Source organism: Phocoena phocoena, chromosome 2 (assembly GCF_963924675.1).
Source record: "Phocoena phocoena chromosome 2, mPhoPho1.1, whole genome shotgun sequence".
Classification (NCBI taxonomy): Eukaryota; Metazoa; Chordata; class Mammalia; order Artiodactyla; family Phocoenidae; genus Phocoena; species Phocoena phocoena.
In genome coordinates this window covers 27,545,381-27,567,786 of record NC_089220.1, presented here as the reverse complement: position 1 = coordinate 27,567,786, position 22,406 = coordinate 27,545,381, and the positions used below count along the sequence as shown (strand labels likewise).

The following is a 22,406-nucleotide window of genomic DNA, read 5'->3' as shown; positions in this document are numbered from 1 at the left end:
CCTGGTCAGGGAACTAGATCCCACATGCCGCAACTGAGTTCGCATTACACAATCAAAAGATCCTGTGTGCCGCAACTAAAGACCCAGCAAGCCAAATAAATAAACAAACAAATAAATAATTTAAAAAATTTTATTGTGTTAGTGTTTTTAAAAATACAATGAACAGGACTTCCCTGGTGGCACAGTGGTTAAGAATTCGCCTGCCAATGCAGAGGACACAGGTTCAAGCCCTGGTGCGGGAAGATCCCACATGCCACGGAGCAACTAAGCCCATGTGCCACAACTACTGAGCCTGTGCTTTAGAGCCTGTGAGCCACAACTACTGAGTCCACATGCCACAACTACTGAAGCCCGCGTGCCTACAGCCCGTGCTCCACAACAAGAGAAGCCACCGCAATGAGAAGCCCGCGCACCGCAACGAAGAGCAGCCCCCGCTTGCGGCAACTAGAGAAAGTCCACGCGCAGCAACGAAGACCCAAGCAGCCAAAAATTAATTAATTAATTAATTCATTTTTAAAAATACAATGAACAGATGTTGATAATTAGCATCTCAACACCAACAGGCAAACTGCACTGAAATGAATGCTTCAGGTAAAAGCTCTGAGAAACATGATAACCAATTCCTCAACTATTGAAGGTAACAAAAATTCATATTAAAATCATATGGTGCTGTTTCCAATTCAGGCTAAATGACAAGACATATAGCTACCATAACTGTTTGGTTTCTAATATCTAAACAATATCACCTCTTTCTATTAAACCATAATTTGTAATACAGGCTTCAAGAGTCCCTTCAGGAAAATGTCATGGTGACATAACACCATATCAAGTCTCAGGCATGCTCACACATACCCACACACTGCAATAAGGTTAAACAACCTCAAAACTTTGGAAACTGCTATACAAAAGAATATTAGTGAAGGCTAACTATTCACAAATCCTTCAAAAGGCAAAGAAACCAAAGAAAGATAACTAAAATCTACACTTAAGCTATTTAATGACTAAAGTCATTTAAAAGGTAAACTGATTTAAAAGGTAAACTGATCCATTAAGGTCATAAAATTTGATCTGTTATATGGTATGTTACAGTGTTAAATAAATATTACACAACACTACTCTGACCTGAACCACTACCAGAAAGATGAACAAGTAGAATAATTCCTCTAAAATATTTCAATTTGCATATCTGTTCAACCACCTACCATAATTTATCTGTACACAAGTCTTTCTCCAATACAGGCCTGAACTTTTTAAGAGTAACCAGTACATTGCCTGGAGCAGAATGGGCCCCCAATAAATGCCTTCTGAATGAATGAACATGCAGCGGTAATGTATTTCTGAGGTATCCTTACGAACCAATTCAATATCGATACCTTAGGAGTAGGGAATGCTATACACATATGCTACCATATTTAGAGGCAGTCAAGCTAACTGAAAAATAACTAACAGCAACTAACGTTTGTTGGGAGAAAAACTCGTATCACATGAGACATAAAAATAAGTGTAAAAACTGTAACTTGAAAAGGAAGAAAATATCTGTGAATTTTTTTTTCTCTTAATGGCCACAAAAGTGAATCTACCTCTAACTTTCTAATATTGAAATACAAGATGTTGGAATCTTTCATCATCCAAAATTTTATATAGAAATTTGTTAACAACTTAACATTAGTAAATTAGACCAATTAGTGAATGGAATGAAGTCCAAGCCCATTTATGTGTTCAAACTGTGGGTCGACTGCCTTGAACAATTCTTTCTCTTCAAGACTGCAGAAAAGTACAAAACAACCTCTTGACTGCTGAGAAGGACTAAAATTATTTCTTTTTCTCACAAGTATGTAATCAAAAGCAATTACTTTCTGCCCCCACCCAACACAAAACACCATCTCCCCCTCCCATCACCATCAAAATATGCTATAGAATATCCGAGTACTTTAATCTTAGACCATAAGAATCTCAGATTGCAACAAAATTACAATGCAACAAAACATATTTTTCTAAGTATGGTCTCATCCCCCATGGTGTTCCTACATTAATTTAGCTCCCTATCAAGTTTTAACAATCAAGGAAATCAGAAAAGTCTCAGAATAGATATTACAAACTGCTTTTTTTTTTAATGTATTATTGTTCGCGGATTCCAAAATTCAGGGTACACATTACCAAGAGAGTGTTTTTCTGTCAATGCCTGAATTTAAATGCAAATGACTATTTAATTATATGCAATTTTCCCTCTGAACCTATATATAACACTAATCAGTCTCCAAATGTTTAAAATAAACACACCAATCATGTTTACTTAAGAAGCTAATTGCCTAATCACCAAGAGGTTCTAATGCATCGAAAAAGTGGTGGCTATCATATCACCATGACAGCTTGGCAGAAAGGCTGTTCCCGAAAGATAAGGAACTTCTAGTAACCACAAATGGGGTAAAGCAAGAGGCACATACAGTATCTGTAGATGCTCCCATAATAAAATTATTTCCATATCAAAAATTCAGAGCCTACAAAGTCAGATATGTGCCCTACAAAGTTATCTAAATGCACGTGTGCCTAAAAGGGGAAGCAGAAGTAGGAAGAAAACTGTCTACTCAAATCAATACAAGAAATCACCCTGCAATTGAGCTTTTCAAGAACTGAAAACGTAATAAAGTTTTTGAGGTTATCAACACATTCAAGTTCCAAATTGAGCAACTATATTTAAATACACAATTGGCATACTCTGACAGAAGACACACAACAATAACAGAAAACACTTTAATAGGGTTTAGTCGTGCTAGGAACTTCATACTTCAACTAATTTAGTCTTGATTACATCCCTGTAAGACAGATACTATTCATTTTACAGGTAAAGAATCTGAAGCACAGATAAAATCACCCAATTACAAACAACTAGTAAGAGGCAGAACAGGGATTTTTAGTTCCATCAGTTAGGCTCCAAATTTCATGTTAATATACTATATTTCATAGTAAGGCTTATGCTGCAATGGTCAGCTTTTTTTTTTTTTTTTTAACCTCATAACCTTTTTGGATTTCAAACACTAGGACAGCTTTGTGCAATAAGTTAAGTACAGACTTTGGAATCAAACAGACCCAAACAAACCCCTGAACAAAGTCTGAGCCTCAGCTTCCCCATATGTAAAAAGAGGATACTGAAGTTATTGTGAAGGTCAAAGAAGGTAATATAATTCAAGTGCCAAATACAGTATGTAAGATCGGGGTTCTTAACTTAAAGCGCAGACACCTAGAGGGTTCACAGATGGGCTTCAGAGTCCAAGAGTCTCATAATTGTATGACAAATGTTGTATGTGTACCCATTTGTTAAAGAATAGTCTGTGGATCTCCGAAAGGTTAAGAACCACCAGAGTACCTAGGAGGTACTCAAAAAATGGAAGCTATCTTTCCCTTTTTGTTCTCAAAAACTCTACCTTTTCCATTAGAGATGACACACCAAGCCTTCACAATACATGTTAATTATTTCCCAACATTTTCCTGGCTTGGTAACTAGTAACATATGCAAGCTTATGCCTCAATTTTCTAGAGACAATCTAAAGAAGGCCCTCAAACGCTGCTCCTCTCTCGCTTCACCGAGATGAATACACGGTAATCACTCGGGGGAGAATCATGAGGATCGTCCACTTGGCTACACCAGGCACAATGCCGGCTGGGAGAACCAAGTAGGAACCAGAGCCTCCGCGTAGCACGATAAAGACCTGATGCCCCAGCGCTGAAGGATGAGGAGAATGTGTTTCCCCAAGCTACTGGGCAACCCAGAATTTCGTCCCCCCTACCCTTGTGCTACCTCTCTCTGGAACTCTAGTGCAGGCAGGTCCTCTGGGCTCTGCCCCGTGCTGGAGAGATGCAATAGAGAAACATTACCCGAGCAGGGGATGCAGCACGGCGAAGTCCCAGCTCTGCTACCCTGGGAGGCGGCTGCAGCACCAGCAGAAAACCGTCCCTCGACCCTCGCCAAGAAAACCCAGTACAAAACACTGCCAGGGTCGGGAACCGGCTTGAGCTTTTCCGTTGCCCAAAACGGCTTCCGCTTCCGGGCTAGCCTTTGCCGGAAGCGCTATACGGCTGACGCAAAAGTGTCGCGCTGCTGGTGATTCCGGAAGAAACAACATTGCGGCGTGAACATGGTGAGAGACGAGGGTTCGAGAAGGGGCATTTTCAGACCACGTTTGGGACAGAGATTGAGGGAGTAGCCATTGGCCAAATTTCCACAATATTCCCCTTGCTTATTTTCATTCTGATCTTAGCTTTTAAGCTGCTTGGAGTGGTGCCTGTTATGCTCTAGCGAGTGGGGAGAGCGCTGGGTTGAGGCAGCTAGAATAAGAAGAGTTGGGTATTTGAGGGAAGAGGGGTGTGGACAAAAGAAAAGGAACTCAAGAAGATGCAATGTACTTACAACTCTTTTAACTCTAAAATTTTTGTTTTAAGGGGAAACAAAAGAAAACACGGAAGTATGCGACCATGAAGCGAATGCTTAGTCTCAGAGATCAGAGGCTGTGAGTGTCTGGAATCAACTGGGTTCATAGACTGCCCGGAGATATAGAAGTCACGAGGGGATGAGTAGTAAAAGTTTTTGTTGTTGTTTTGTGTTTAGTTTTGATATTATTGTGTCTTGGATTTATATAGCACAGGGTAATAAAGTATAACAGTCACTTAGCTGATGAGCAAGTACGCTGGTGAATGGGATGGGAATTCATCATCGCTTAAGTGTTCAATTTGTACCACCGTTTTTATATACTGTATCTGCCATATCACATTTAAGCCTCCTAACAGTTCTGTGAGGTAGGTAGGATTATCTCTGTGTTCTTGCCATTACACTGCACGTTCCCCGGGAAAAAAAGGTTTGTTATAATTTTTGAAAGGCAGTGAGGTCAGAGACCATGGCTGTACCAGCACCTGACAACTCAAGTATTTTTGAAAGAAAAAATGGGAAAATACATAGATGTCTCCACTTTATAAATCTTATAAGAAGATTTATGACTGGAAGAAGAGTAGAATGATATTCCCTATTATAAGGAGGAACTAAACAGCTTGCCTGCTTCAGTGAACAATGGACTGAGTTATTAAATAAGGACTAGACTTCACTGTTTCTGAGCCTTAGAACAAAGGAGTGAGTGGTTGTTAGAGCCTTCATTTGTTATTAAATTGTATTCTTGGCCTTTAGTATGTATTTATTATGTAATTTCAAGGAAATTTGCCCCACTAATAATATTCTGTTTCTAGTTAAAGTTAAATTTTGTATATATATTGTCACATTTTAGCGCTTTTTAAGAGACGTGTAGGGGAACCCTTTTCCTCCTGCTGTTGAAGCATCTCAGTCTTTAGAAGATAAATGTCAGCCTATTTACCCACTGCTTGGAAGTGGATTTTGATCCTTGATATGAGAGCTTCTGACTAAGAACGAAATAATAATCTAACCAACATTTATTTATCCATTAACAATTTTTATGGATTATTAGCTAATGGTTTTAAAATTTAATTATGTTTTACTGATTAATTGTTTTAATTCCAGGCTATTTCCCACATAGTTATTCGTGCTCAAAAAGTGTATGCTGATATTAATATAATGAAGTAACAAAGTAGAATTTCCTTTGTAGACAAAACAAAAGAAGAAACTTTTAATTTTCATGAGGTTATAACTGCTATGGTTTTTTATTCTCCCCTACATTGAATTTACTTGTTTTTTTTCCTAGTAAAGAAAAGGATAGATTAAAACCGAAAAAGAAAGAAAAGAAAGATCCCAGTGCACTCAAGGAAAGAGAAGTGTGAGTAATCAAGAATTTCAAGTTTTCCTTTAAAACTAGAAGAAAGATTCTAAAACTGTAGACCTCATAGAAATTCAGGCTTTTCCTGAACTGATTTGCTCAGTCATTTGTCTGTCTGGCACAACTATACAAATGAAGCTATGCAAATGAAAGTGTTATTGATGAGTATATACCAATTCTAATGGTTTGAAGGTTTCTGGACTTCATAGAGCAGTAAAATTTTCCCTAAAATCCTGGGGATTAAATCTAGGATCATTTGTTTTTCTTTGCCAAGAATCTTTCAAAAGAAATAATCGCCATTGTTTTAACATACCAGCATTTCATAAAAGAGAGAATGTGTCACCAAAAAGTAGTAAGGGCATATTTTCAGGATAAACGTCATTCCTTTTAAATAAATACACTTAACTTTATGAAACCTCATCACATTTTTCTTATTTTTCTTATTTGCTCTAGATTGGTGATGGATATATCATCACAGGGTTTATTAGGATTTATTTCCAAAGAAAGGAAAAAGGAACAAACTGTTCCAAGCAGAGACTTCTTTTTTTTTGTTTTTACCAAATATCAGTGTAGACATTACTTTGTGTTTTGTTTCTTTTTCCTTCAGCCCCCAACACCCTTCCTGCTTATTCTTCCAATATAACACACAGCTGGGCCCACCTTACCACATCCTGGTCGATACCAACTTTATCAACTTTTCCATTAAAGCCAAACTGGACTTAGTGCAGTCAATGATGGACTGTCTGTATGCCAAGTGTGAGTATCAGACCTTTCCATTTCTGTGACATTTGTACAGAATAATCATACTTATCCAAATACATGAAAAGAGGGGAATGGGGTTCTAGTTTAACTGAATTGCTGGCTATTTAATTTGCTCACCATAGCAATGACCATTTTCAGTGAATTGAAATACAATGCAGGGACTTCCCTGGTGGTCCAGTGGTTAAGACTCTGCGCCCTCCCAATGCAGGGGGCCTAGGTTCAATCCCTGGTCAGGAAACTAGTTCTCGCACGCTGCAACTAAGAGCCTGTGTGCCGCAACTAAAAGATACCACATGCCTCAACTAAAGATCCCACAGGCCACAACGAAGACCCCACGTGCTGTAACTAAGACCCAACGCAGCCAAATAAATAAAGAAATTTTAAGAAAAAAAGGACTGAAAAGAAATATGCCAAAAAATGTTAAAAAAGAAAAAAAGACATTTATGAAAAAACAGAAATATACGGGCTTCCCTAGTGGCGCAGTGGTTGAGCGTCTGCCTGCTGATGCAGGGGACATAGGTTCGTGCCCCAGTCTGGGAAGATCCCACGTGCCGCGAAGCAGCTGGGCCCATGAGCCATGGCCGCTGAGCCTGCACGGCCACAGCAGTGAGAGGCCTGCGTACCGCAAAAACAAACAAAAAAAACCACAGAAATATGATGCAAACTTGACTGGGAATAATTAAACTTTCACAATTCATAAAACACTTAGCATGCTTTGACCATCATTATAGACATCAATTTAGAAAAAAAATAGGTGGGGAATTTTCTGTTTTAGGATTTTAAAACAGATTTTAAAATTCTGGATAAATGAAAATTTATTTCACTTCTCACTATTTATTTATTTATTTATTTACATTAAGTAGGAAACATCCTCCATTCCACTCCAATGTGGAAAAGCTAAATAAGACATTTTGCCATTTACAATCAGAGAACCAGAAATGATGATGGTCAACTATTCTTAAGTTTATTCAGTGTGATGTTTATTTGTACCACAAAGGATCTAAGGTAATTTATTTACACGTAGGTATGCAATTTACCATTAATAGATTTCCCTTGTGTGTTTGGGTATCTCCTCCTTCAAATGATCTTCTCTTCCTACCATGAGAAGGAAAAAAAAATTTAGGCCAAGTACAAGGGAATAACTTCCTAATAGATCTGTTGCGTATTGTGGTGGCTTTATATTCATATATTTTCCAGTCATCTAGTTGAAGGTACAAATGAAAATTAGACTTTAACTTGGCTGTAAAGAATAAATTATTGGAATCAAAGGAAAAAATGCACACCTCCGTCTTTAATATTTAAAAGATACTATATAATGAGCATTTACAGAATGAAAGTAATGTGAATGTTGTTTATTGATTTATTAAAATTACAAGATCGGGGGCCTTCCTTGGTGGTGCAGTGGCTGAGAATCCGCCTGCCAATGCAGGGGACATGGGTTTGAGCCCTGGTCCGGAAGGATCCCACATGCCGCAGAGCAACTAAGCCCGTGTGCCACAACTACTGAGCCTGCACTCTAGAGCACACGAGCCACAACTACTGAGCCTGAGTGCCACAGATACTGAAGCCTATGCGCCTAGAGCCAGCGCTCCACAACAAGAGAAGCCACCACAATGAGAAACCTGCACACTGCAACAGAGTAGCCCCCGCTCGCCACAACTAGAGAAAGCCCAGGTGCAGTAACAAAGACCCAATGCAACCATAAATAAATAAATATTTAAATACTTTAAAAATTTTTTTAAATTAAATTGGGAAGATGGGATAAGGCATGTATGATGAGTAAGAGAGGTAAATAATTTAAATGCCTAAAATTAATAAATATAAAAAGTAACTGCACACTATAAAACTCTTAGAGGAAAACATAGGCAGAACACACTACGACATAAATCACAGCAAGATCCTTTTTGACCCACCTCCTAGAGAAATGGAAATAAAAATAAACAAATGGGACCTAATGAAACTTCAAAGCTTTTGCACAGCAAAGGAAAACATAAACAAGACAAAAAGACAGCCCTCAGAATGGGAGAAAATATTTGCAAATGAAGCAACTGACAAAAGATTAATCTCCAAAATATACAAGCAGCTCATGCAGCTCAATATCAAAAAAACAAACAACCCAATCCAAAATTGGGCAGAAGACCTAAATAGACATTTCTCCAAAGAAGATATACAGATTGCCAACAAACACATGAAAGGATGCTCAACATCACTAATCACTAGAGAAACGCAGATCAAAACTACAATGAGGTATCACCTCACACCAGTCAGAATGGCCATCATCAAAAAATCTAGAAACAATAAACGCTGGAGAGGGTGTGGAGAAAAGGGAACCCTCTTGCACTGTTGGTGGGAATGTAAATTGATACAGCCACTATGGAGAACAGTATGGAGGTTCCTTATAAAACTAAAAATAGAACTACCATATGACCCAGCAATCCCACTACTGGGCATATACCCTGAGAAAACCATAATTCAAAAAGAGTCATGTACCACAGTGTTCATTGTAGCACTGTTTACAATAGCCAGGACATGGAAGCAACCTAAGTGTCCATCAACAGATGAATGGATAAAGAAGATGTGGCACATATATACAATGGAATATTACTCAGCCATAAAAAGAAATGAAATTGAGTTATTCGTAGTGAGGTGGATGGACCTAGAGTCTGTCATACAGAGTGAAGTAAGTCAGAAAGAGAAAAACAAATACCATATGCTAACACATATATGTGGAATCTAAAAAAAATTAAATGGTTCTGAAGAACCTAGGGGCAGGACAGGAATAAAGATGCAGATGTAGAGAATGGACTTGAGGACACAGGGAGGGGGAAGGGTAAACTGGGATTAAGTGAGAGAGTGGCTTGGACATATGTACACTTCCCAATGTAACATAGATAGCTAGTGGGAAGCAGCCACATAGCACAGGGAGATCAGCTCGGTGCTCTGTGTCCACCTAGAGGGTTGGGATAGGGAGGGTGGGAGGGAGACGCAAGAGGGAGGAGATATGGGGATATGTGTATATGTATAGCTGATTCACTTTGTTATAAAGCAGAAACTAGCACACCACTGTAGAGCAATTATACTCCAATAAAGATGTTAAAAAAAAAAGATGCTAGTTACACGTATAAGTTTTAAGGCTTTTTTAGAATTTTTGTTGGGGTGTTGTTGGTTTATAGTGTTGTGTTGGTTTCAGATGTACAGCAGAGTGAATCAGTTATACATGTACATATATCCACTCTTATTTAGATTCTTTTCCCATATAGGCCATTATGGAGTATTGAGTTCCCTGTGCTACACGGTAGGTCCTTATTATCTATTTTATATACAGTAGAGTGTATATGTCAATCCCAATCTCCCAATTTATCCCTCGCCCCCAAGTTTTAAGTTTAAATAAAATATTTAAGGGACTTCCCTGGTGGCGCAGTGGTTAAGAATCTGCATGCCAATGCAGGGACACAGGTTCGAGCCCTGGTCCGGGAAGATCCCACATGCCGCGGAGCAGCTAAGCCCATGCGCCACAACTACTGAGCCTGCGCTCTAGAGCCCGCGAGGTACAACTACTGAAGCCTGCGCTCCTAGAGCCCATGCTCCACAGCAAGAGAAGCCGTAATAAGAGAAGCCACTGCACTGAGAAGCCCGTGCACCAAAATGAATAGTAGCCCCCGCTCACCGCAACTAGAGAAAGTCCATGCACAGCAACGAAGACCCAACGCGGCCAAAAATAAATAAATAAATAAGTAAATAATGCTCAAACAAAAACAAAACAAAAAAAATAAGGCATCTATGTATCTTATTTAAATGATTCACACTTTGACTTCTTGAAATACTGGACACAGTTACACACTGATGAGGGACAAAGTTGGTTTAACTATAAAGTACTGAGCAGACACACAAACCAAACAAGAAGCCATGCTCAGAAAAATAATTTTTAGGCCTCCAAAGATAAAATAAAAATCTGACTTTATTGTTCTAGGGTAATGTACTGTATCAGGGACTCCAGTTGTTTCAGTGGCACTGTGCCGTGCCACCCAGACCATATCTGTCAGGTGGGATTAAGTGGGAACAGAAGCTGATCCAATCAAGCTGCCAGTAAATTGACTGAAATTTGAAGGCTGTAATGTAGCAGTGATTTTGGACGGGAACAACGTGAGGAACTAAACATAACAAGACTTGGTCACTCCTGCTATGTCTTTGCAGTAGAGCATTCTATTTTTATGACAGTATGTAAAATCCTATTACATCAAAATTCTAGAACACATGGAGCTTCTATAGAAGCATGATGTGTTATCTGCCAACAAGATATTAAACCAAATTCGTCTGGTGTTTTCCGTAAATAATTCCCTACTATTGTCTGGCATCTAGTAACTATTGACTACGTTTGTGAAAATAGAATTCTAGGAATGACCTATCCTATTTTCTGTGATTTCACTGAAGAAAGAACATATTGTTTTATTTGTATATTTCATCTCAGTAATGTTTTACTATTATAATTCCGTGTTAATATGTTATTCTTGGTACCATGAAGTCATAGTATTTTCCAAACTAAGTGATTTGTTATTTCTTTGAAAGTTAGTGGTATATTTCTTTCATAATCTTCATTGTCACCATTAACAATAAACATGAAGTGGCTCTACTACACAGAGTTTAAAGAAGGGTGCTAGAATATATGGTGTGCTTTCTGTCATCCAGGATTTGACCATCTAGATGGCGAGAGGAGATGTCAATAGATGAAAAAAAGATAATCATAATGCCAGCTGCTTTGAACTATGAATTACTATGTTCTGGTGTTGTGTTAAGTCAATAGATGAAAAAAAGATAATCATAATGCCAGCTGCTTTGAACTATGAATTACTATGTTCTGGTGTTGTGTTAAGGGCTTTTCATAATTATCATAATCCTCACAATAACCTAATATGATGAGTAGTATGTCCCCATTTTACAAATGAGAAAACTAAACAGAAACTTGAAGATTCATTCCTTCATTCGATAGTGATCACTTCTTGAGTATCAGATATTATATAATATAGGAATTCAAGAGAGGGTGAGTGCTACTTGATCTGAGCTTCATAGCTTGGTTGGATTTTAGTGAATAGAGAGAGAGAGAGAGAGAGCATTCCAGGCAAAGGAAAGCACACTCCCAAAGGTTGAAAACATGAGAGCAAATTTGGTGAGAATAGTTGGGCTCAAGTGAGTATAAGTGGGAGAGTGAAGGTGAAACTCAATTCTATCCACAAACATTTCTTAAAGATTGGCAGAAATGGTTTGGAGACAAATTGTTGAGTGCTTTAAGTAAAAAGCTAAGGAGTTTAGACTTTGTTTTACAGGAAGTGGTGAGTCAAAAATCATTTAACATGTGTTTAAATTATGTAAATTATAATAGTAACATGTACATTAAAACTAAACAATACAGGGACTTCCCTGGTGGCACAGTGGTTAAGACCCCGTGCTCACAATGCAGGGGGCCTGGGTTTGATCCCTGGTCAGGGAACTAGATCCCACATGCATGCCACAACTAAGAGTTTGCGTGCTCACCTAAGGATCCCATGTGCCGCAACTAAGGAGCCTGCCTGCAGCAACTAAGAAGCCCATGTGACACAATTAAGGAGCCAGTGAGCTGCAACTAAGGAGCCCGCCTGTTGCAACTAAGACAGTGCAACTAGATAAATAAATAAATACATATTTAAAAAACAAAAAAACGAGAAACTAAGCAATACAGAACATAAAAAGAATAGGCAAAAGTTCTCCCCCGCATCAGGCCGTAATTTTACTTCCCAGAAATAATCACTGTTAATAGTTTGGGTATTACCTTCCAACCTTTTACAATTAATAAAAATATAGATTTAAACATAATTGGAATTATACTATGCATGCTTTTTGGCCACCTGTTTTTTTTTCACTGAGTAATGTATCATGAACACCTTTCCATGTTAATACATGCTACGAAGACCTTTGTACAGCTTCAAGCATTTCAAAACTTGGATGCACTAAGATGAAAAAAATCTAGAAAATATACATTAACATAACCAATAAATATCTTTGATTATCTTCCTAAAAAAAAGTAACTGCATAAGTTTATTATTAACCAAGTTATAAAGGTAACCACCAAGTGAGAAAAACAGCCAATGAATTAAAATAGTCATCTCTATGGATCAGAATTGGTGGGGTGGGAAAAAATCAGGGGATGGTTACTTTTTCATATAGTCCTTTTCGTATTTTTTTTAAGCTGTGTACATGTAATACTTTATTTTATTTTATTTTATTTAGTTAGTTTTTTAACCGTACGCGGGCCTCTCACTGTTGTGGCCTCTCCCATTGTGGAGCACAGGCTCTGGACACACAGGCTCAGCGGCCATGGCTCACGGGCCCAGCCGCTCCGCGGCATGTGGGATCTTCCCGGACCGGGGCACGAACCCGTGTCCCCTGCATCGGCAGGTGGACTCTCAACCACTGCGCCACCAGGGAAGCCCACATCTAATACTTTAATTTTTTAAAAAGCTTCTTAGAAATCATAAAGAGTAGTCTGAAGTTGACGTACTACCATGCCTGTAAAAGTGTCCTAGGGTGGCCTGTATGAGGGAAGACACTAATCTTGGTAGACTTCTTGTATTCCTATGGCGTTCCTGCTTCTCCAGGAATGCTGTGACCTATATATAAATGAAATAGATGGAGGATTCAAGCATGGCCCCTTGGAGGTGAAATTGCTTCCCTGACTGTATAGCTCTGCCACTATTATCTAAATTGTTATTGTTTAGGGGAATTCCCTGGCTGTCCAATGGTTAGGACTCGGCACTTTCACTCTACTGCTGAGGGTGCAGGTTCAGTCCTTGGTCAGGGAACCAAGATCCCACAAGCGCGTAGTGTGGCCAAAAAAGAAAAAAGAAAAAAAGATGATTGTTTAGGATAGCTTTAGTCCTATAGTTAGGTTTTTCTGCAGATATGGATACCATAGAGTATAGCTATAATGCATACAGCTAAATGTTCTCATGGTGCCTTTTCCAAAAACAAGCTTATTAAGGAAAATACCACTTTCTGTGTAACATAATACCTCAAAGTAAAGTCTGAAGAAACATTCTACTACAGTACAAATTCAGTTACCTAGGAGATTCCTTAACTGTTTGAAGCTCTGCTTATTTAATTTTTCTTCACTTGCCTTTATTTATAAAAGAATGCCTTTATCTTCCTCTTGCCTTGGAGAGGCCCCTTTGACCTTTTCATAGCTCCTGGTCCCTTGCATTTGATATTCTAACAAAGGAGCATGGTTAGCTACCCATGAGCTTTCTTTTCTGCCCATGAGTCCTCTTTGTAGTGATCTTCCTGAGCCTGCTTCCCTGCTCCCGATGCAAGCCCTTGCTTCAGTGCTACATGGCTCTGAAATTGATCCTTTTAAGGCGTGTATTGCCCTCTGATTCCATGACTGTCTGCTCTTCCTGACTTCTTCTTTCCTCCATTTTACAACTGCTTTTTCTTCTGGGCATTGTATTTTAGTTTAAGATTTTTTAACTTTGTTTGCTTTCAAGAGTGTTAATGTATTTGTAAAAAGAAAATCTAGCATAAAGAAAATGCAAGTTCCCTATAAAGCTTTTCCTCAGAAAGGGGCAGCTTTTAAAAATTCATATACAATTTCTGTGGGGTAGAGGTTACTTTTGTTTATTAATGAGAATGGATCATGCATTATTTACTTTTTTATCTTCATGCTTTTTTAAAAAAAAAACAGCTTTAAGATCTAGTTCACATACCATATAAGTCACTCATTTAAGATATATGAGTCAGGGAATTCCCTGGTGGTCCAGTGGTTAGGGCTCTGCACTCTCACTGCCGAGGGCCCAGGTTCAATCCCTGGTCGGGGAACTAAAATCCCACAAAAAAATAAATAAATAAAATATATGATTCAGTGGCTTTTAGTGTATTCATAGTCAATTTTAGAATATTTTCATTATGTGAAAAGAAACTGAGGTCCTTAGCCATCATCCCCCAACCCTTCCTATTCCCCCCAACCCCCCACCCCACCCTGCCACACATAGGCAACCATTAATTTGCTTTCTCTATATATAGATTTGCCTATTTTGGACATTTCATTAAAATGGGGTCACATATTTTTGGTCCTCTTTCATTTTAGTGTAATGTTCTCAAGGGTCATTCACGTTAAAGCATGTATCAGTATATCGTTTCTTTTTGCTACCAAATAATATTCCATTGTATGGCATTGTATGGATAGATCACGTCTTAGTTATCTATTTCTCCTTGCTTTTTACATTGAACAAATACATCTTGAACATTTTTCTGTGCCAATATATATAGATGGGCCTTATTCTTTTTCTCACTTATAGTATTCTTTATTTTTTGTTGTTGAAGTATAGTTGATTTACAACGTCGTGTTGATTTCTACTGTACAGCAGAGTGACTCAGTTGTACACATATATACATTCTTTTTTATATTCTTTTCCATTATGGTTTATCCCAGGATATTGAATATAGTTCCCTGTGCTATACAGGGAAGGACCTTGTTGTTTATCCATTCTCTATGTAATAGTTTGCATCTACTAACCCCAAACTCCCAGTCCATTCCTCCCCCACCCCACTACAAGTATTCTATTGTTTAAATATGTCGTTTTTAAAGACTAGACATTTGGATTATTTCCAGTTTTTACCCTATTATAAACAAAGCTGTAGTGAATATCTTTGTGAATGTGTCTCTGTATTAGGGTGGAATATTTCTTTTGAATACATTTTCTAGAAGCCATATTGTAATATCAAGGGAGTATATATTTTTTAATTTTAATAGGTATTGCAAAATTGCCCTCAAATAATTATACAAATTTATACACCTACTTACAATGTGAGGATACCTATTTCTTCAAATATTGGGTGTTTTCATCTGTTTAATTTTTGCCATCCTAATAGGTAGAAAGTATAATCTTGTCTCAATTTATATCTCTTTAACTAGGAGTGAAATTGAGCATTTTTCTGTTGATTGACCATTTGTATGTCTTCTGCTATGAACTGAAATGTAGCCTGGTGGTTAAGAACCCACTCTGAAGCCTGACAGTTCAAACCTTGGCGTCACCTTTTGCTGTCTAGTTACTTCATTGTACTTCAGATTCCTCATCTATAAAATGGGAATAATAATAACAATGCTACCTGATAGGAATTGTTCTTAAGATTAAACGAGATAATCCTTGTGCTTAGCACAGTGTCTGGCAAATAACACATAATTCCAAGCTATTATTTTTTTTAACATCTTTATTGGAATGTAATCGCGTCAAAATGTTGTGATAGTTTCTGCTGTATAACAGGGTGAATCAGATATACATACATCCCCATATCTCCTCCCTCTTACATCTACCTCCCACCCTCCTTTTTTTTTTTAACATCTTTATTGGAGTATAATTGCTTTACAATGGTGTACCAGTTTCTGCTTTATAACAAAGTGAATCAGTTATACATATACATATGTTCCCATATCTCTTCCCTCTTGCGTCTCCCTCCCTCCCACCTTCCCTATCCCACCCTTCTGAAGTCAGGAAGCCTGATTCCTCCAGCTCCATTTTTCGTTCTCAAGATTGCTTTGGTTATTCGTGGTCTTTTGTGTTTCCATACAAATTGTGAAAGTTTTTGTTCTAGTTCTGTGAAAAATGCCAGTGGTAGTTTGATAGGGATTGCATTGAATCTGTAGATTGCTTTGGGTAGTAGAGTCATTTTCACAATGTTGATTCTTCCAATCCAAGAACATGGTATATCTCTCCATCTATTTGTATCATCTTTAATTTCTTTCATCAGTGTCTTATAATTTTCTGCATACAGGTCTTTTGTCTTCTTAGGTAGGTTTATTCCTAGATATTTTATTATTTTTGTTGCAATGGCAAATGGGAGTGTTTTCTTAATTTCACTTTCAGATTTTTCATCATTAGTGTATAGGAATGCCAGAGATTTCTATGCATTAATTTTGTATCCTGCTACTTTACCAAATTCATTGATTAGCTCTAGTAGTTTTCTGGTAGCATCTTTAGGATTCTCTATGTATAGTATCATGTCATCTGCAAACAATGACAGTTTTACTTCTTCTTTTCCAATTTGGATTCCTTTTATTTCTTTTTCTTCTCCGATTGCTGTGGCTAAAACTTCCAAAACTATGTTGAATAATAGTGGTGAGAGTGGGCAACCTTGTCTTGTTCCTGATCTTAGAGGGAATGGTTTCAGTTTTTCAGCATTGAGAACGATGTTGGCTGTGGGTTTGTCATAATATGGCCTTAATTCTATTGAGGAAGGTTCCCTCTATGCCTACTTTCTGGAGAGTTTTTATCATAAATGGGTGTTGAATTTTGTTGAAAGCCTTTTCTGCATCTAATGAGCTTATCATATGGTTTTTATTCTTCACTTTGTTAATATGGTTTATCACATTGATTGATTTACATATATTGAAGAGTCCTTGCATTCCTGGGATAAACCCCACTTGATCACGATGTATGATCCTTTTAATGTGCTGTTGGATTCTGTTTGCTAGTATTTTGTTGAGGATTTTTGCATCTATGTTCATCAGTGATATTGGCCTGTAGTTTTCTTTCTTTGTGACATCTTTGTCTGGTTTTGGTGTCAGGGTGATGGTAGCCTCGTAGAATGAGTTTGGGAGTGTTCCTACCTCTTCTTTATTTTGGAAGAGTTTGAGAAGGATAAGTGTTAGCTCTTTTCTAAATGTTTGATAGAATTCGACTGTGAAGCCATCTGGTCCTGGGCTTTTATTTGTTGGAAGATTTTTTAATCACAGCTTCAATTTCAGTGCTTCCAAGCTATTATTATAAAGCTCTTTGTATATTAAGAAAATTTACCCTTTGACAAATGTGTAGAAATGTTTTTCCCAGTTTATTTTTATTTTACTTTAGTATGACTTTTCGTTTGATAGTTGTCAAACAGAAGTTTTATATTTTTATGTGATCGAATTTATATTCTCTGGTTAATTTCATGGTTTCTTTTGGTTCACATTTAAGTATTTTGATTCACATTTAAATTTTTTTCCATCTAGAATTTATTTTAATATATAAACAATGACAGGGATCCAGCTCAGTTTTTTTCCCCAGTTATGTTTATGACAGATACTTTATGGAGTGTGATGTGGGGTTGGAATAGTTCCCTAGTTTCTTTATAGATAGGGATTTTATTCTTCTCTAGTTATTATTGTTCACTGTATGGTGCTTATTTTGCTGTCATTTCAAAGATTCTTAACAGGGGAATTCCCTGGTTGTCCAATGGTTAGGACTCTGCGCTTCCACTGTTGGGGGCCTTGGTTTGATCCCTGGTCAGGGAACTAAGATCCCTCAAACCGTGTGGCACGGCAAACAGTAAATACATATACATACATACATACATACATACATACTCTCAACAGGATATAATTCAGAGAGAGTTAAATCAGTTCCTTTACAAGTTCTGTTACTAATTTTTTTTTTCCTAACAGGTATCCCTTGTATAACTGACTGCGTAATGGCTGAAATTGAGAAATTGGGGCAGAAGTATCGAGTGGCTCTAAGGTAGGAAGGACCTGGTCCAGATTTGTTCTAGATTGGTGTAAGGAAGATTGTTTTGACCCTCCTTCAGCTGCTTGCTATCCGAAGATTTCTTGTCTGGTTAGTTTAAATAAAAATCATACAAAATTAGTTAACTATTTATAATTAAGAAAGCAAACATTGGAAGGTTAGAGGTTTTCAAGCTGAAGCTTTTTGAACTAAGTTAATTAGTCATATTGGTCTCATGGGCCTCCATTTAAGTTCCTCTAGATTTTCAATTAGAAAGTGTTTTTCTGTTAGTTTGTTATCTAGTTATCTTCTTCAGAATTTCACACGTAAAGCATTTTGAGTTTACCTAAAGAAGTTTTGAGTTTATTCTGGAAAGTGCCCTTGAGTTTACAGCAGTGGTTCCCAAAGTGTGGCTCATGGAACCCTCCCCCACCCCAGGAGTCCTAGAGATCGTTGCAGGGAGTTTGCAAAACTATTTTCATAATAATTCCAAGATGTTGCCTTTTTCACTGTGCTGACATTTGCACTGAATGCAAAAAATGCCAGTGCCTTAGTACAAATCAAGGCAGTGGGCCCAAATAATGCTAGTAGTTTTTGTATTCTTCACTACCACCCACTGGCAGTTGAAAAAAAATGCCAGTCACTTAAGAATATGCTTAACAGAGCAGTAAAATTCATTAACTTTGTTAAATCTCAACCCTGCTGTACACATCAGTATTCTGTGTGGTGAAATGTGAAGTACACATAAAGCATTTCTCCTGATGGATGCTCAGTAATCTTTCTGTGGTAATCATTTCATGATGTATGTAAGTTCTGTTACTAATTTTACTGTTACTAGTAAATCATAATGCTGTATACCTTTAAACTTACACAATGCTGTATGTCAATTATATCTCAATAAAACTGGAAGAAGAAGAAAAACATACCAAAGGATGAACGTTGTCTCTATGAAAAGCATTTTTGTGCTTGAGTTGTGAGCTGAACCAGCTTCTTTTTCATGAAATATCATTTTTATGTGAAGAACAACTGGCAAACACTGATTTTTCAGACTTTGGTATTTAGCAGGTATTTTCTCAAAAATTAATGAAATGAACCTGTCACTTCAAGGAAAACAACTTACTCTGTTAGTTACCAATGATAAAAATTGAGCTTTCAAGTGAAAAACTAGAGTTTTGGAAAATCATAAGCTTATCACATTCCCAATACTAAAGACCTTTCTGTTGAGACCAGTGAAGATATTAATGAGTATGATTTTTTTTATGTTACATATGTGTGTGTGTGTGTGTGTGTGTATATATATGGTCAGCTTTGTTTATTTAACAATTTATTATATGTCCTTCCACATTGGTATATACAACTCTACCTCATTTTTTAAAATAGGATAGGGGTACCAAAATGTATTTAACTTTTACCTTGCTGGTGGATAATCAGATTATCTCCAGTTTTCCACTCTTCTAAACTGTGTAGTAGTGACATCCTTGTGCCTGTATTCTTGTACATGTGTGTAAGACAACTTTCTAAAAGTAAAATGGTTAGGTTAAAATTGATTTGGTTTTGAATCCTGGCTTTTCCCAGCTGTGTAGCTTTGAACAAATTAATCAATCTCTCTGAATCTGCTTCTTTATCTGTAAAATGGAAATATAATAATTCAGTTTTGTGACAAGTACATGATGTAAGGCACAGCAGCTGTCAGTCAGTAAGCTTTAATTCCCTTCTCTCTAAATTGTCTTTCAATTAGAAGATAAGCTTCAGGAGGAGAGGGGTGTCTTAAAATCTCCAGATAGATCACATTACTCTTATTTCACTGATTGAGAGTCATAAAGTTATTCAATTGCTTGAATGTTTTCATTAATCCCCTTTTATAACCATATAGGATTGCCAAGGATCCAAGATTTGAACGATTACCATGCACACACAAAGGAACCTATGCAGATGACTGCTTAGTACAAAGAGTAACTCAGGTATCATCATTTTTTAATATGTACTTTGTGCTATTAAAAAAAAAAGATAAACTTATTTCCTGAATGTTCATGTAAAGTATCTAGGAATATAAATGATAAAAAAAATTATATAGAATCCCTTCATAGGAAGTGTAGGTGTCCTCATTTACTTGAGAAAATGGATTGGAAGTGTATACTATAACCATGATGGAAAAATCACTGGCTTAGGGAGGATTTCAAATCTTAGCACTTGCATTTACTGGGTGTGTAATTTGGAGCATTTACTCATTCTTTATTCCACAAATCTTCTCTGTAAGATGGTTTAAGTGAGTGAGTATAGACATAATAATATATCAGATTCCACCTCCCTGTGAATCTAAAGTGAGGTTCCATTTACTCCCTGTGTAGGAATTTTGTTACGTCTAAGTCTCCCAGGATGCTGTTTCACACATACCCTAGAATAAGTAGGTTTTTGATTCTTGTGTTCTGGCTTCCTTGTCAAATACTACAAGAACTTTTGCTACTGATTGCCCTTAAAGAGCCTCTCTCTGCTGAGGATAATCATCTTCATCTGGTGACCACACTGCCGTCTTTTTAGCCACTTCATCCCATGGGTGGGGCCAGCATTTCCTTTAATTTCCCACAGCATGGCTGACACCAATCTGCAACTCTTTAGAACTCAGTGAGAGATTTGGGTAGGATGGAAGCAAAGTACAATACAAATTAGTTCCAAACTGGTAGTTAAATGTTAGTGCTTTCAGAGCTGTTTGACTCAGACTTGTCCTGGAGATCCTCCTATTCTGGCTTTAGAGCCAAGGAGGCAGCCTACCCCCACTGCTAGGAGGCCTCAGAGTAGGTCAGCCCCGGAGATGCCACAGACCGCAAAAGTTGTGCCCTCGGATCTAAGGCACTTACTCTACCTTTGTGTAGAGTCTCTAAGGGCTTTTTCCAAAAACCAAGGAATTGTCTGTCCCAGATACGAAAATCCTCTCCACTTATAAGACAAAAACCAATTTGCAGCTTTTAAATAGTTTTTCTATCTTCTCCCCCTCAAGATTCTTAGAACTACATTCAGCTCAGGCAGCTTACAAATTTGAGCTCCTAGAACATAGTAGCTACTCAACAAATTGGTTTAGCCTTTCCATTCCTATTTACTGTGAAAATGAATAGTTCCTCAGACTAGACAGTGGTTGTATCCAGTATCACTGAATGAGCTCTATGTGAACACCCAATGGGTCTCTTCCAGCACAAGTGTTACATTGTGGCCACAGTTGACCGGGACCTTAAACGAAGAATCCGGAAGATCCCTGGAGTTCCCATCATGTACATTTCTAACCATAGGTGAGAACTTTTTTCTTAGGGAAGTGATTAAAAGTATATAATTGATATCAATTAAAAATGAGGTCAAGTTATAGAAGGATTTGAAAGAGATTGATGTATCAAATGTTTACATAGTTCTGTTTGAAGAAATGAGGCAAAGTAACAAGAACAAAGGCAGAAGATAGAGCTAGGATTTAGGAATGAGGCAGACATTCACATTGTTACAATAAGATCACTAGAAGAAATAGGGAGATGTGTGGCCTTAAATACAAAGCAGTAATTAAAATCAAGCCAATCTTTTTGGCTAGAAATATTTTTTTGAAACCTAGTGCATGTGATTAGCACCTCATCTGGGAAACTAAAAGTTTATTAAAACAACAAAAGCTGTGGACACCCAGTGCCAGCTGGGCCCCCAGCTGTTGGCAGGTCTGTGAGTCCAGGGAGGCCAGCAACAAAACCACCTAATTAGCCCTCACAATTGTACTAAATAATAAATAAAAGACCACTATTTTAAGCCAAAAAAACAAACAAACAAAAGCTGCTTTTTATCCTTCTTGGATATTCCTATGTCAGTCCTCAGATATTATTGGCCAGCTTTTATCCTGGGACAAATACAACAGAATGGGAAGAATATGGGTGAGGGCCTTGGACTTACCCGGACTTAGAGCCTGGCTCCCCAACTTAACTTTCTCACTTTGAAGAATAAAGATAATATAGTCAGCATTTTGCTGTAAATCATTCATTATGATAGGCCTTTAAAATTTAGTTCCCACTGACAAAAAGGATTCACAACAGGAGGTGAGAGTGATGTAATCAGTAAAGGATGGGTTTTTAAGGTTGGTTCTGGACCCACATTTCTTACCAGTGTTAATTTTTTGTTCTGACCAGGTACAATATTGAGCGGATGCCAGATGATTATGGAGCCCCTCGGTTCTAATTCTTAAAAGACAAATTTCGTCTGCCTTCCTTCGACCAACTTTCTCTTTTGCCAGTTCATTAAACATGCTGTAGCATGAATTATTATTCCACTCACCCATTTGCTCTGTAATGAGCTGAATATGGTTAAATACACTCACTTTTTAATGTTTTTTTTGTTGTTGTTGGGT

At 37.6% G+C, this 22,406-nt stretch overlaps 1 protein-coding gene and 1 non-coding gene across 2 annotated transcripts; both read left to right on the top strand.

Moving 5' to 3' along the window:
* Positions 1-4,107: 4,107 nt before the first annotated feature.
* Positions 4,108-22,311, top strand: FCF1 (FCF1 rRNA-processing protein). The gene is made up of 8 exons (XM_065872472.1): positions 4,108-4,136; positions 4,438-4,505; positions 5,703-5,774; positions 6,382-6,530; positions 17,983-18,055; positions 19,914-20,001; positions 21,227-21,321; positions 22,189-22,311. Exons 1-8 carry the CDS (start codon positions 4,134-4,136, stop codon positions 22,235-22,237), a joined length of 597 nt encoding a protein of 198 aa, XP_065728544.1. The 5' UTR covers positions 4,108-4,133; the 3' UTR covers positions 22,238-22,311.
* Positions 14,309-14,381, top strand: TRNAE-CUC (transfer RNA glutamic acid (anticodon CUC)). Its single transcript has one exon. It is a non-coding gene; the product is annotated as a tRNA-Glu (tRNA).
* Positions 22,312-22,406: the final 95 nt, after the last annotated feature.